This window comes from Nyctereutes procyonoides, unplaced genomic scaffold, assembly GCF_905146905.1.
Source record: "Nyctereutes procyonoides isolate TBG_1078 unplaced genomic scaffold, NYPRO_anot_genome, whole genome shotgun sequence".
Classification (NCBI taxonomy): Eukaryota; Metazoa; Chordata; class Mammalia; order Carnivora; family Canidae; genus Nyctereutes; species Nyctereutes procyonoides.
The window spans coordinates 31,491,130-31,504,517 of record NW_026575024.1 but is presented as its reverse complement, the minus strand read 5'-3'; the positions used below and the strand labels follow the sequence as shown (position 1 = coordinate 31,504,517).

The 13,388-nt window shown below is 49.7% G+C and overlaps 1 protein-coding gene across 1 annotated transcript; it reads left to right on the top strand.

Annotated features, from left to right (window-relative positions):
- Positions 1 to 3,601: 3,601 nt before the first annotated feature.
- On the top strand, positions 3,602 to 13,004 carry PROKR2 (prokineticin receptor 2). Its single transcript, XM_055306395.1, has 3 exons — positions 3,602 to 3,657; positions 5,783 to 6,377; positions 12,214 to 13,004. Exons 2-3 carry the CDS (start codon positions 5,920 to 5,922, stop codon positions 12,908 to 12,910), a joined length of 1,155 nt encoding a protein of 384 aa, XP_055162370.1. The 5' UTR covers positions 3,602 to 3,657; positions 5,783 to 5,919; the 3' UTR covers positions 12,911 to 13,004.
- The last annotated feature ends 384 nt before the right edge of the window (positions 13,005 to 13,388 follow it).

Sequence of the window (13,388 nt, the reverse complement as noted above, 5' to 3'; positions counted from 1 at the left end):
ACAGCAAAATTTAGCTGAAGGTACAGAGATTTCTCATATACTCCTTGCTCCCACACATACATAGCCTCTCCCATTACCAACATCCCACACCAGAGTGGTACATTTATTGTAATCGATGAACCTACACTGACACATTATTGTCACCCAAAGTCCATAATTCACATTAGGGTTCACTCCTGCTGTTGTACATTCTACAGGTTTGAACAAACATATTGACATGTGTCTACCATCATAGCATCATATAGAGTAGTTTCACTGCCCTGAAAATCCTGCGTGCGCCAACTGTTTATCCCTTCTTCTCACCTAATCTCAGGCAACCACTGATCTCTTTACTGTCATCATAGTTTTGCCTTTTCCAGGATGTCATATAGTTGGAATCATACAGCAGATAGGCTTTCAGATTGGCTTCTTTCACTTAGTATCACGCATTCAAGATTCTTCTGTGACTTTTCATAACTTGATAGATAGCTCATTTCTTTTTAGTACCGAATAATATTCTATCATCTGGATGTACTCCAGTTTATTAACCCATTCAACTACTAAAGGACATCTTGATGGCTTCCAAATTTTGGTGATTATGAATAAAACTGCATAAATGCCCATGTGCAGATTTTTGAGTAGGCAAATTTTAAACTGCTTTGGGTAAACACCAAGCAATGTGATTGCTATATCTAATGGTAAGAATATGTTTAGTTTTGTAAAAACCCACCAAACCTCCAAAGTGGCTATTCCATTTTGCATTCCTACCACAAATGAATAAGAGTTCCTGATGCTCCACAACCTCACCGGCATTTGGCGTTGTCAATGTTCTGAACATTGGTCATTCTAAAAAGTATATAGTGGTATCTCATTGATTTTTTTTTAAGATTTTATTTATTCCCGAGAGACACGGGGGGAGGGGGGGGAGGGTTAGAGACACAGGCAGAGGGAGAAGCAGGCTCTATGCAGGTAGCCTGACATGGGACTCAATTCCAAGTCTCCAGGATCACACCCTGGGCTGAAGGCAGCACTAAACCGCTAAGCCACCCGGGCTGCCCTCATTGATGTTTTAATTTGCATTTCCCACATGACATGTGATATGGAACATCTTTTCATATGCTTATTTGCCATCTGTATATCTTGTTGTGAAATGTCAGTGAAGGTCTTTAGCCAAAAAAAAATTTTAAGATGTTTTATTTATTTATTTGACAGAGAGAGAGCCTGCACAAGCAAGGGGAGCAGCAGGCAGAGGAAGAGGGAGAAGCAGGCCCATCACTGAGCAGGAAGCCCTGCTTCCAACACAATGAGGGGGCTCCATCATGGGATCCTGGGATCATGACCTGAGCCAAAGGCAAATGCTTAACCGCTTAATGGACTGAGCCACCCAGGCACCCCTGGCCAAATTTTTAATTGGTTTGTTTTCTTATTGATGAGCTTTAAGAGTTCTTTGTGTATTTTGGGTAAAAGTCCTTTATCAGATGCGTCTTCTGCAAATACTTTCTCCCAGTCTGTGGTTTTGCCTTTTAATTTCTCTTGACAGTATCTCTTGCAGAGTGGACATTTTTAATCTTAATGAAGTCCTGCTTCTTAATTCTTTCTTTTATGAATCCTGCCTTTGTTGTTGTATCTAAAAAGCCATCGCCAAATCCAAGGTCATCTCCTATGTTATCTTCTAGGTGTTTTATAGTTTTGCATTTTAAAGTTGAGGCTGTAATCCCCTTTGGGTTAATTTTTGTGACAGCTATGAAGTCTGTGTCTAGACTGATTTTTTTACATGTGATGCCTAATTATTCCAGCACCATTTGTTGAAAAGATGGTCTTTTCTCCATTGCACTATCTTTTCTCCTTTGTCAGAAATCAAAAGACTATATTTATGTGGATCTATTTCCACAGGGCTCTCTGTTCCCTTCCATTGATTTGTCTATTCTTTCACCCCCACCACCCTGCCTTCATTACTGTAGCTTTCTAGTAAACCTTGATACCAGGTAATGTCAGTCCTTCAACTTTGATTTCTCCTTCAATATTGTGGTAGCTATTCTGAATCTTTGAATAAACTTTGGAATCTGTTTGTTGACATCTACAAAATAACTCGCTGCACTGTGATCAGGGTTTTATCGACTCCATGGATCAAGTGGAGGAAAACTGGCATCTTGACAATATTGAGTCTTCCTGTTCGAGAACATGAAGTATCTCTCCATTTATTCAGTTCTTCTTTGATTTCTGTCATTAAGGTTCTGTAGTTTTCCTCATATAGATCTTGTACATATTTTGTTAGATTTATACCTAAGTATTTTATTTTGGGGGTTACTGATGTAAATAGTATTGTATTCTTAATTTCAAGTTCCACTTGTTCCTTCCTGGTATCTAGGAAAGCATTTGACTTTTTAAGTTATTTTTCTTTTTCTTTTCAGAGAGAGAGGGGGAGATTGGGGTGGGGTGGCAGAGGGAGAGGGAGAGAATCTTAAGCAGGCTTCTTGCCTAACCCCCTGAGGGTGAGGGCCGGATCTCACAACCCTGAAATCATGACCGGAGGGAAAATCAAGAGTCCAATGTTTAACCACCTGCGCCACCCAGACGCCCCAAAGCATTTGACTCTATATATTGACCTTGTATCCTGAAACTTTGCTATCGTTATTTATTAGTCCCAGGAAGTTTTTTTGTCAATTCCTGATTTTCTAAAGACATCATGCCATCTGCAACACAGATCACTTTATTTCTTCCTTCCCAATCTATATAAGGAATCTGCCCAATCTGCGTAAGAAAACTAAGGACCAGAGAGGTAATAGAAATTGCCTAAAATCAGAGCCTGGTGCAAGCAAGGTGGAGTGCTCCAGAAACAGGGCTCCAGGCAGGCAGGCAGAGGCCCAGCTAGAATGGTCTTTGAAAGGCCAAGGAATCTGGCAGTGGTGGCTATCGAAGGGTTTTGGTGAGGACTTCCGGGTAGGAGATTTCAGCAGGCCAGTCCATCTGGGATCCCCGGCTTCCTCCTCGGGGGCCTCCTCCTCCTCCACCACCACCACCCACCCTAAAGGGCCCCCTCTGCACCCCCTATGTCTCCCCAGCACCAGCCATCGGGCACAACGGAATGTACCCCAGTCTGCTCCCGAAAGAGTAGCCTCGTGCGGGAGGGGACGCCAGCCCGGGGCCCCTACCAAAGACCCCCGCGACCCGCCCCAGCGGAGCACGGAGGGCCCTGCCGGCTCCTTGGCAGCCGCAGCACCTAGCCCCAGCACCTAGCCTCGCATGCACGCTCGGGTGCGAGGACGCAGAAGCCGCTGCGCGCCGCCAACCCGGAGGCCTGGGGCTACGCGCCACCGCGGCCAGAACTCCGCGCCCGGGCACACGCGGCGCAGGAGCCGAGCGCCCACCCCGTGCCACCGCGCGGGGCGGGGGCGGGGGCAGGGGCGGGGCGGGGGCCGGCTGGGGACCCCGGGGCGGAGCCGAGCGCGGGCCGGGGCGGGGCGCAGCGGGCCGGGTCCGAGGCGCCGGCGGAGCTGCGGGGGCGGAGCGCCAACTCCAGCGGGAAGACGGAGACCGCGACGCGCTGGGGAAGCGCTCTGGAGCGAGGAAGAAAGGACACCCCGTCCGCAGCGCCACGGCACGCGCCAGTCGGGGTCCCCCAGGACGGGACCGAGCGGCCAGGGCAGCTGAGCGCGCCGGGAGGAGGCGGCCCGGCAGGTGGGTGCGGAGCTCGGCTCAGTCCGGGGTCTCGCGGGGTGCGGAGGGGGGCGTCGCCCGGGATGGAGGCGCCGACGCCCACTTCTTTCTCGGGCGGGGGTGGGATTCCGGTGGCGCTGCCGCCCGCAGCTTTCGGGGGACGCGGGGCTGGCTCCAAGTGCAGGAGTTCGCGCGGGCGAGTCCGCGCCCAGCACCGGCCCGCCAGGACCGGGCGCGGGGGCGCGGGGGCGCGGGGGCGCGGGGGCGCGGGGGCGCGGGGCCGGCGGGCGAGCCCCACGCTGCAGGGCAGGGCCTGGGCGGGGGCGTCGCGTTGAAAGGTACCCTGGAAGGGAAGCGGCTGCGGAGGACTCCCGCGCGCCGCGTCCTGCGCCTACCCCCAGCGCTCCTGGCGTCCGGAGGCCCCGCGCGCGTGGCTTGGGGAGCTTGGCTCTCGGACTCGATTCCCGCCCTTGCTGGGCGGCGCCTCCGGGACCGCGCGGCCGCGCGGGGGTGAGGACGGGAGGCCCGGGGACGGGAGAGGCTCCTGGAGCCGGGTGGTCGGGGCCGGGGAGCGCGTCCCGCGAAACGTGGGGCCGGGCCGGCGCCCCCCGGCTCACGCGCTCTCCTCCGGGTCTGGGCGCTGGAGAGCCTCGGAGCGCGGAGGTCGAGGGGGCGCGACTCCCGCTTCCCTGCCTCCCGCCGGGCGCTGGCTGCGGGATCCGGGCTCCGTGGACCCGGACGGAGCACGGTCCCGCTGTGGACGCCGCTGGGACCCCGTCGTCGGGGGGTCCTTACCTCGGGTGCGCCGCAGGTTGCAGTGGCCCGGCCCCCCTACTGCTGTCCCTTCTGCGACGATTCCTGTCCCTCGCTCTTGCCCTGCTCTGACAGGCCTGGGCCAAACCCACTGTCCAGTTTGGTCCCAGCCTTGCAGCCAGCATCCCGCACTTGGGGTCCTTTTCAGTTGTGTTAAGCGGGGAGAGGGAGAGGCGGGTCACAGCTGGATGGCAGGGGTCCTCATTCTGCAGGCTTGGGCATGAGGGGGGCGGTTCTGAGGCCCTCCGACGCCCCGAACCCAATGGTGCTCCGCCTCCTGAGGGCTCAGTACTTCGGAGACGTTATTGCCCCTTGTCACGGGCATCTGGAGGTATTGAGAGCATAAAGGACTCCGCCAAGAGGGACAGTCCAGCCCTCAGGCCCTCCTGGGTCCTCACCGACCCACCTTCTCTCCCCCCCCCCTCCCTCCCTCCTTGGGGGTGCTTTCCCTTAAAGTGGAGCAACCACCACTTTCAGACAGGTTGTAGTGCCTCCCCGACAGGGTGGGGTCTGGTGGGGAACCAGGTAGGAGTCTGGTGAAGGGGACAGAGCGCTGATCAGAAGAGTGGGAACAGGGAGGAGAAGCAGACCAAGCATTTCTTTTTAGATCTGGTTCCCAAAGCACAGAGGAGCAGCAAGAGAATTCCCTCCCCTCCCCACCCCCCCACAGTCCCCTCCACCTGCAGAATCCTGGGGTGGAGCCTCATTCATTCATCCTACCCACTCCATCCAGCCCCCTCTACGGGCCAGGCTAGACAGCAGGAATTTGCTTTACAGGAAGATCGGGACTCAGACAGTATAAATCATTGGCCCAAGATGACTCAGCCAGTTCATGTGAAAATGGATTTGGTGATTTGCACGTCCAAGGTTTGGCCAAGACATAGGGAGCAGTGCTTTGGAGGAAAGACCGACCCTGCCATGTCTCAGTCCTTGGGTGTCATTGTCCTTGACCAACAGATGGCTCAACTTTGTGACTCCCGTGGAAGCCTGGGCCGGCTGCAGGGAGCAGGCTTATAAAACTTTTAGAAGACCCTGTGGGAATTGATGGTGGGAAAAGGGAGCGTGACTGGCAGTCACACTGGTCCTGGCCTCTGGGTAAAGGGCAAAGTTGCAGGTTCCTCTTGGATATCTTTGGAGAGTCCAATTCTTCCTATGCCCAGTACCTTCTGACAGCCAGTGAAAGATTTCCCAGTTTCCAAATCTCATGTCTCCTCCGCCTGTACCCCAGGTAGTTCAATCCAAGGGTAGTCACTGGGTCTGGTTGGCCTGTACACCTGGAGAATACTACCAGGTGTTCTCCTGCATGCTGCCCACTGGTTGTGTCTCCTTCCAGAGCCCCAGGATGGCGTGTTGACTCTCCTCAGGGATGTGGGCAGGGTGCTAGGCTCAGTGAGTCGTGACCGCAGGAGGTCTGGAACCCCCGGCTCAGAGTGCTCCGATCCACACACCTCTCCACCTGCAGTCTTCACCATGGCAGCCCAGGATGGAAACACCAGTTTTGCACCCAACATCAATCCAGCTCAAGATCACACCTCCTCCCTCCCCTTCAACTTCAGCTATGGTGATTACGACCTCCCTCTGGACGAGGAGGAGGACATGACCAAGACCCGGACCTTCTTCGCTGCCAAGATCGTCATCGGTGTGGCACTGGCAGGCATCATGCTGGTCTGCGGCATTGGCAACTTTGTCTTCATCGCTGCCCTCGCCCGCTACAAGAAGCTGCGCAACCTCACCAACCTGCTCATCGCTAACCTGGCCATCTCTGACTTCCTGGTGGCCATCATCTGCTGCCCCTTCGAGATGGACTACTACGTGGTGCGCCAGCTCTCCTGGGAGCACGGCCATGTGCTCTGTGCCTCCGTCAACTACCTGCGCACCGTCTCCCTCTACGTCTCCACCAATGCCCTGCTGGCCATCGCTATCGACAGGTGAGGATGTTGGTGGGAGCGGGGCGGGGTAAAGATGGGCACTGGGCCACGCTGCCCCTTCCCTCACTTCAGCTCTGACAGGTGGGTGCTGCTGCAGATCTGAATGCCTGCTCACCTGTCTGGGGCAAGAGGAGACACAGATCTCTGCTTGTGGTTCATGGTCCCCCCCCCAAACATGGTCAAGACTGAGGCTCCTGAGCACCCCCAACTCTGGGCCGTGCCTGCCTGCAGATGCCACATCTGCCACAGATAGGCATGCCACATGACTGTGAGTAGCCTCAAGTACAAAAGCAAAAGCAGCAAGTGTAGGCAACTTACTACTTAGAAGCCATGGGAGACTTCACCACGGGCCCTTCCAGTCGGGATAACACGTGCCAAGTTTTTCCTGCAACCATTCCCAAATCAAGCCCTAGAACATTTCCATCACCTAGAGAACTCCCTTGTCCCCCTGACCAGTCAGTCCTCCCACCCGACCCATCTGCTTTCACTCAGCATAGTTTAGTTTTGCTTGTTCTTAAACTTCACAAAAACGGGATCCTAGAGGATTGTACTCTTTTTTTCTGGTGGCTTTGTTATAGAGCTGATTTTAAAATAAGGTAACAGCTATTTGTAGAAAAGAGGGAAGGACATCCCTCCTTTTGTTTTCTTGCATACATCCACGTGCTCATTTGCATACATTTGCATGAGATGTTCTGCAAGCCCTTGCTCTATTATATATTTATAAAATTTATAAAATTTCTAGTAGCAGCTTATGACAAATCTTACACATGTTTTAATTATGTAAATAGCTGTAGGTCAGTGTCAGACCACCACTGGCTATGTTCCAGGGGGGCGATGTGTAAAACATCCTCTTGTCCATGGAGTGTCAAAACTCATTTTGATGATGTGTTTTTTCGAACATCTTTTTTCTTTTTGGTTTCCTTTCAACTCTTCGGTTTTTTTCCTTGTTCTCGGTGCTATTTAGATTTGTCATTCTTTTTAATCAACCAGTTGATTATTTTCCATAAAGAAATACACATAGAGGTAGTGGAGCCATCTTCTTTTTGTAACATAATTCCTGCAGGAAAAACAATTTTGTTATTACTGCTCTGAGGCTCTGCAGCCCTAAAACCAGTGTTTATAAAATGTAACTGTCAACCAACTATACCAAATTCCCCAGAGCAAGTGATAAAAGGCAGATCCCTAGGCCCCACACAGCCCAAAGGAACGAAAATCCCTTGTGCTAGGCCCCAGGAATCCGCATTTTTATCCAATTCCCTGAGTGATTCTGATGCTCACTCAGGTGAGAGTTATCACTGTTCTCATCCTCTTTCTCCCATTGAAACGTTTATCTTTATAATGTTAGGGGGTTTTGGCAACATAGGAGTTTCTTAGGAAGCAACCATCCAGTTAAACATAACGAGTGGTTCCAGATACACCATTCCACCCATCACCCAGGCTGGAACGATTACCATCATTCTTTCTTTTTTTTTTAAGTTAAGTTTTTATTTGAATTTCATTTAATTAACATACAGTATAATATTATTTTCAGGTGTACAGTATAGTGATTCAATAATTCCATACGACACCTGGGGCTCATCACAAGTACACTCCTTCATCCCCATCATCTGTTTCTCCCATCCCCTCACCCTCTCTCCTTGGGTAACCACCAGTTTGTTCTACATTGTTAAGAGTCTGTTTCTTGGTTTGATTCTCTCTTTCTTTTTTCCTCCTCTGCTCATTTGTTTGTTTCTTCAGTTCCACATATGAGTGAAATCTTATGGTATTTGTCTTTCTCTGACTTCTTTCCCTTAGCATTATACTCTCCAGCTCCATCCACGTCATTGCAAATGGCAAGATTTCATTCTTTATGACTGAATAATAGTCATTATGAGTGTGTGTACGCACACACACAGTATACACTAATATATATGTGTGTATATATATGTATGCTAATACATATTTATATTATATATACATACCACATCTGCTGTATCCATTCATCAATCAGGGAATACTTGGGCTGTTTCCCTCATATGGTTATTATAAATAATGCTGCAATAAACACAAGGGTGCTTTGAATTAGTGTTCACCCTTTGAATTAGTGTTTTTGTATTCTTTGGGTAAATACCCAGTAGTGGGATTGCTGGATCATAGGGTAGTTCTATTTTTAACTTTTCTTAAAAAAAAAAAAGATTTTATTTATTTGAGAGAGAGAGAGAGCAAGAGAGAGACAGCAAGCAGGGGGAGGAGCACAGAGGGAGAAGCAACTCCCTGCTGAGCAGGGATCCCAACTGGGGGTTCCATCCCAGGACCCTGGATCACGACCTGAGCCAAAGGCAGATGCTTAAGCGACTGAGCCACCCAGGCATCCCTATTGACTTTTCAAGGAGCCTCCATGCTATTTTTCACAGTGGCTGCACCAGTTTGCATTTTTACCAACAGCGCATAAAGGTTCCTCCACATCCTCACCAACACCTGTCATTTTTTGTGTTTTTGATTTTAGTCATTCTGACAGGTGTGATGTGGTATCTCATTGTAGTTTTGATTTGCATTTCCCTGATGAGCGAGGTTGAGCATCTTTTCATGTGTCTGTTGGCCATCTGGGTGTCTTCTTTGGAGAAATGTCTGTTCATATCATCTGTCCATTTTTTTTAATTGGATTATTTGGTTTTTGGGTGTTGAGTTTAACAAGTGCTTTATATGATTTGGATACTAACCCTGTATTAAATATGTCATTTGAAGATATCTTCTTCCATTCCAGAGGCTGCCTTTTAGTTTTGTTGTTTCCTTTGCTGTGCAGAAGCTTTTTATTTTGACATAGTCCCAAGAGTTTATTTTTGCTTTTGTTTCCCTTGCCTCAGGAGACATATCTAGAAGAATGTTGCTGTGGCCGATTTCGGAGAAATTACTGCCTGTGCTTTCTTCTAGGACTTTTATGGTTTCAGGTGTCACATTTAGGTCTTTAATCCATTTTAAATTTTTGTGTGTGTATGGTGTAAGAAATTAGTCTGGTTTCGTTCTTTTGCATATAGCTGTCCACTGGAGCATGGGAAGCAGAGCCTGAGGTGCAAAGGTGAGGGCTATCCTGGAAATGCTGTGCAGGTAGCCAAGAGGACTTTGGAACCAGAACTAATTCAGGATTCTCTCTCTCTTTCTCTCTCTCTCTCTCTCCCCCCCCTCCCCTCCTCCACACCAATATAGTCCCAGCATGAAAAATATCTCAATAACCAATGCCAGAGAGAATTTCTACATTCCAACTTATTCTATCATCAACTCTTATATTCTAATATTTTATCATCCAATAACATCTTCCTCACTTTAAAAGATGTTTCAAAATGCAGAGTTGCTATCAAATAAGTCCGAAAGGAAAGAACGCTGGCCTAGGAGTTACTGAGAACATCTGGATTCCAAGCTGTGCACTTGGATAAATCCCTTATGCTCCTGGGACTTAGTTTCTTCATCTGTGAAATGGATAACTCAGCAGAGTTATTATTGTCCGGTTCAGAGAGGGTAAACATACATACATAAAACATGTTGGAAGCTATAGCACTTTGTTAAAACTGATTATTTTCCATGACTTGTCTGTTGGGAAAAGGGACATCCACAGGGTCTCTGTTACCCTCCCTGTGCTTGGATGTGCATTTCCTGAGATCCACACATGAACCTCACTCTTCTTCTGACTGTGGCATCCAGAAATACTCATAGATATCCCTTCTTATATTTCTATATCATAGGACAGACATGTCTTACCAAAGAGTAAAGTGAAGTGCACAAGGAGGCCTGTGTCTCTCCCACCCCTGCTATGTCAGGGTTTGTAGGTTTATCTAATTGAGTATGAAGCGGTCCCTATGCTCACAGATGAAAGCCTCACTATCTAATTCTAACAAAAGTGAGAGTTTGACCATTCATGCTTCTTATCATTTGCCTTATTTTTTACTTGATTTAGAACCTGAGTGCTACTTATTAGGCTCTTGTATTATAAAGCCTAAAATTCCCTGGGCTACTTTACACCTTCAAGCCCCATAGGGCCCCCAAGGTCCCTAACCATGAAGTCCCCTGTTCTTGCCACATATACCCCTTCATCCAGCAGGAAAGGCTCCTGACCTGTTATTCCTGTCTCAGCTGGACCAGCTGCACCCCCAGTTCTCAACCTGATGGGTTTCCCCTCCCTGCCAGCTGGCAGAATTATTCAAACAAGCCAATCACATCCTCCCATGGGAGTCAAGGGTCACTTCAGACCTCTTGTCACTATAGCGCCTGCTGCCCACAGCCCCCACTGGTTCGTTTTATTCCTGAGTACAACTCCCCTGTGGCCCTGCATAGTGGGCAGTGTCCCTCTTCCTTGGCTGGGAGTATATGAGACTAGTTGACTGCTATTGACCTCATCTGCCTGGCATCAGGTGTTGTGTGGTCACTCATCTCCTATTTAGGTCAGGAGAATCCTGCCTTCATCAACAGGGTGAATAGGAGGTGGTCAGAATCTCAATATCTTCATGAAGCATTCCCAGACTACATCACTAACATAATGACCATGTCTTTCTTCAAGTTGGCTCTTAACCTGTCATTTGGTTATTCTAGTTTTTGTGTGGAAGAAAAGGTCTCTGAGGTCAAGGCCTGTGCCTTCCCTTACTTGTTTCCATATACACTGTTTGGGCACGCAGCAGGACCAGCAACCTGTTGTGCATTTACCAGGTTGTAGCAGATGCAATTGATGCCCCTGTCTTATCCCTTTGCTATTGTGACTTCGGTGCACACCTGTCCACTCCCACTAGCCAACACCTGCATTTCTTTGTCTGAAGGCCTCCTCTGTCTCCCTCACCAAAGACTTAAAATTGTTGGCATACAAATATCCTAGTTCCCTCTCACTCCTGGGTGAACTGCGTCTGCTCCAGGGGCTCAGCAGGAATAAGCATCAGCTGCCTACAGTGAAGGCTTGCTCAGTAACACAGCCTATTTTGACTGCCTTCCCATGCCCACCCCACAAAGGGTGCCAACCTCTTTCCCAGGCAGTGTTGCTCACTGGAAAGAGCAGGATAAAGCCTCATGCTGTGTGCTGCTTTATGATGTCAAGGCAATGTCACACACCTCATCTGAGTTTGAGACAGCCCAGGGAGGTGGGTGTAAAAGTTTTGTATCAGGAGCCTGGACTCTGGTCCCTGCACTGAGTTTGGTCAGATCATTTACTTCTCTCATTAGACAGATTCCTTAGATTCCATGCCAAGCCCACCTGAACTCTCCTTCCTTCTCTGTAATACAGGATGACACCTGAAGGGAGGAAAGAGACAGCCCTAATTCACTGCCCTGAGAAGGTCCCCACCTCTCTCAGAGCTTCAGAGCCCTCCTTTCACCTCTAACCCATGATTATTTGGAATAAAGAGTTTTGAAAGTATTAGGTTCTTGGGCAGAATGCCAAGACAAAGCCAACGTGGTATCAATAGGACGAACAATAATAGTGCTGCCTATCTGCTACATCCGAAGCATTTTACAAACATACTCATGTTTAATATTCACAACAGCCCCACAAGGTAGGTGTCACTTTATCCCATGTTGCGTCTGAAGAAACAAATCTCAGAAAGGCTGAGTGATTCACTCCAGACCCCAAAGCCAGTCAGGAGGAAAGCTGGGATCTAGTCCACCTGTTTGACCAAAGCCTGTGCTGTTTCCAGTAAACCGCTGCGCTACTCCAAATGCCAAATGATGTTGCTAAAATAGGACGAAGCTTGTCAAAGCCGGATAATTACACAGGGACTCGTTGTGCCATTCTGTCTGCTTTTGCGGTGTGTTTGCGCTTAGTTCCAGACGAATGTTTCCAAGCACACATCATTATTACTGACAGCTTGCCTCCCCACACCAGGTATCTCGCCATCGTTCACCCCTTGAAGCCACGGATGAATTATCAAACGGCCTCCTTCCTGATCGCTTTGGTCTGGTTGGTGTCCATCCTCATCGCCATCCCGTCGGCCTACTTCACAACGGAGACGGTCCTGTTTATCGTCAAGAGCCAGGAGAAGATCTTCTGCGGCCAGGTCTGGCCGGTGGACCAGCAGCTCTACTACAAGTCCTACTTCCTGTTCATCTTCGGCGTGGAGTTCGTGGGCCCCGTGGTGACCATGACCCTGTGCTATGCCAGGGTCTCCCGCGAGCTCTGGTTCAAGGCCGTGCCAGGCTTCCAGACAGAGCAGATCCGGAAGCGGCTGCGCTGCCGCAGAAAGACGGTGCTGGTGCTCATGTGCATCCTCACGGCCTACGTGCTGTGCTGGGCGCCTTTCTACGGCTTCACCATCGTGCGCGACTTCTTCCCCGCCGTGTTCGTCAAGGAGAAGCACTACCTCACAGCCTTCTACGTGGTCGAGTGCATCGCCATGAGCAACAGCATGATCAACACCGTGTGCTTTGTAACGGTCAAGAACAACACCATGAAATACTTCAAGAGGATGATGCTGCTCCACTGGCGTCCCTCCCACCACGGGAGCAAGTCGAGCGCCGACCTGGACCTCAAGACCAGCGGCATGCCGGCCACGGAAGAGGTGGACTGTATCAGGCTGAAGTGACCTGCTGGTGTTCCTCAGCCCAAAACCCAAAAGCGACCACTCTGAGCATCATCCACCCGTAACCAAGTTCACAGTTGGCTGCCTAAAGGAAGGACAGCCGTGTTCCCCTCCTCACTGCCCTCAAGGAACTGGATGCTTCTCAGTCCCGAAAGATGGTGGGACTCAAGACAGGTAACAGAAACTGACTTTGGCCTAGCTTCCTGTGTGCTGGCCACACCAGTGAGATTGGCTGAGTCAACAGGAGCTGACATTTACCCATTTCCTACTGTGGGAGAAAATTAAATAACAAGAAAAATGGCAGTAGCTATTGGAGTCACCAAGCGATGGCCAGTCAAGGGCCTCTGATGGTTATCTGCACTCACTCTCCATCTCCCTGCCCTCACTCTGTATCTTATCAATGCAGGAAGGTCAAAAGGTGAGAGAATAAGCCACTTAGGTGTGACAGAAACATAAGGCGGAAACATAAACATCAGAGTGT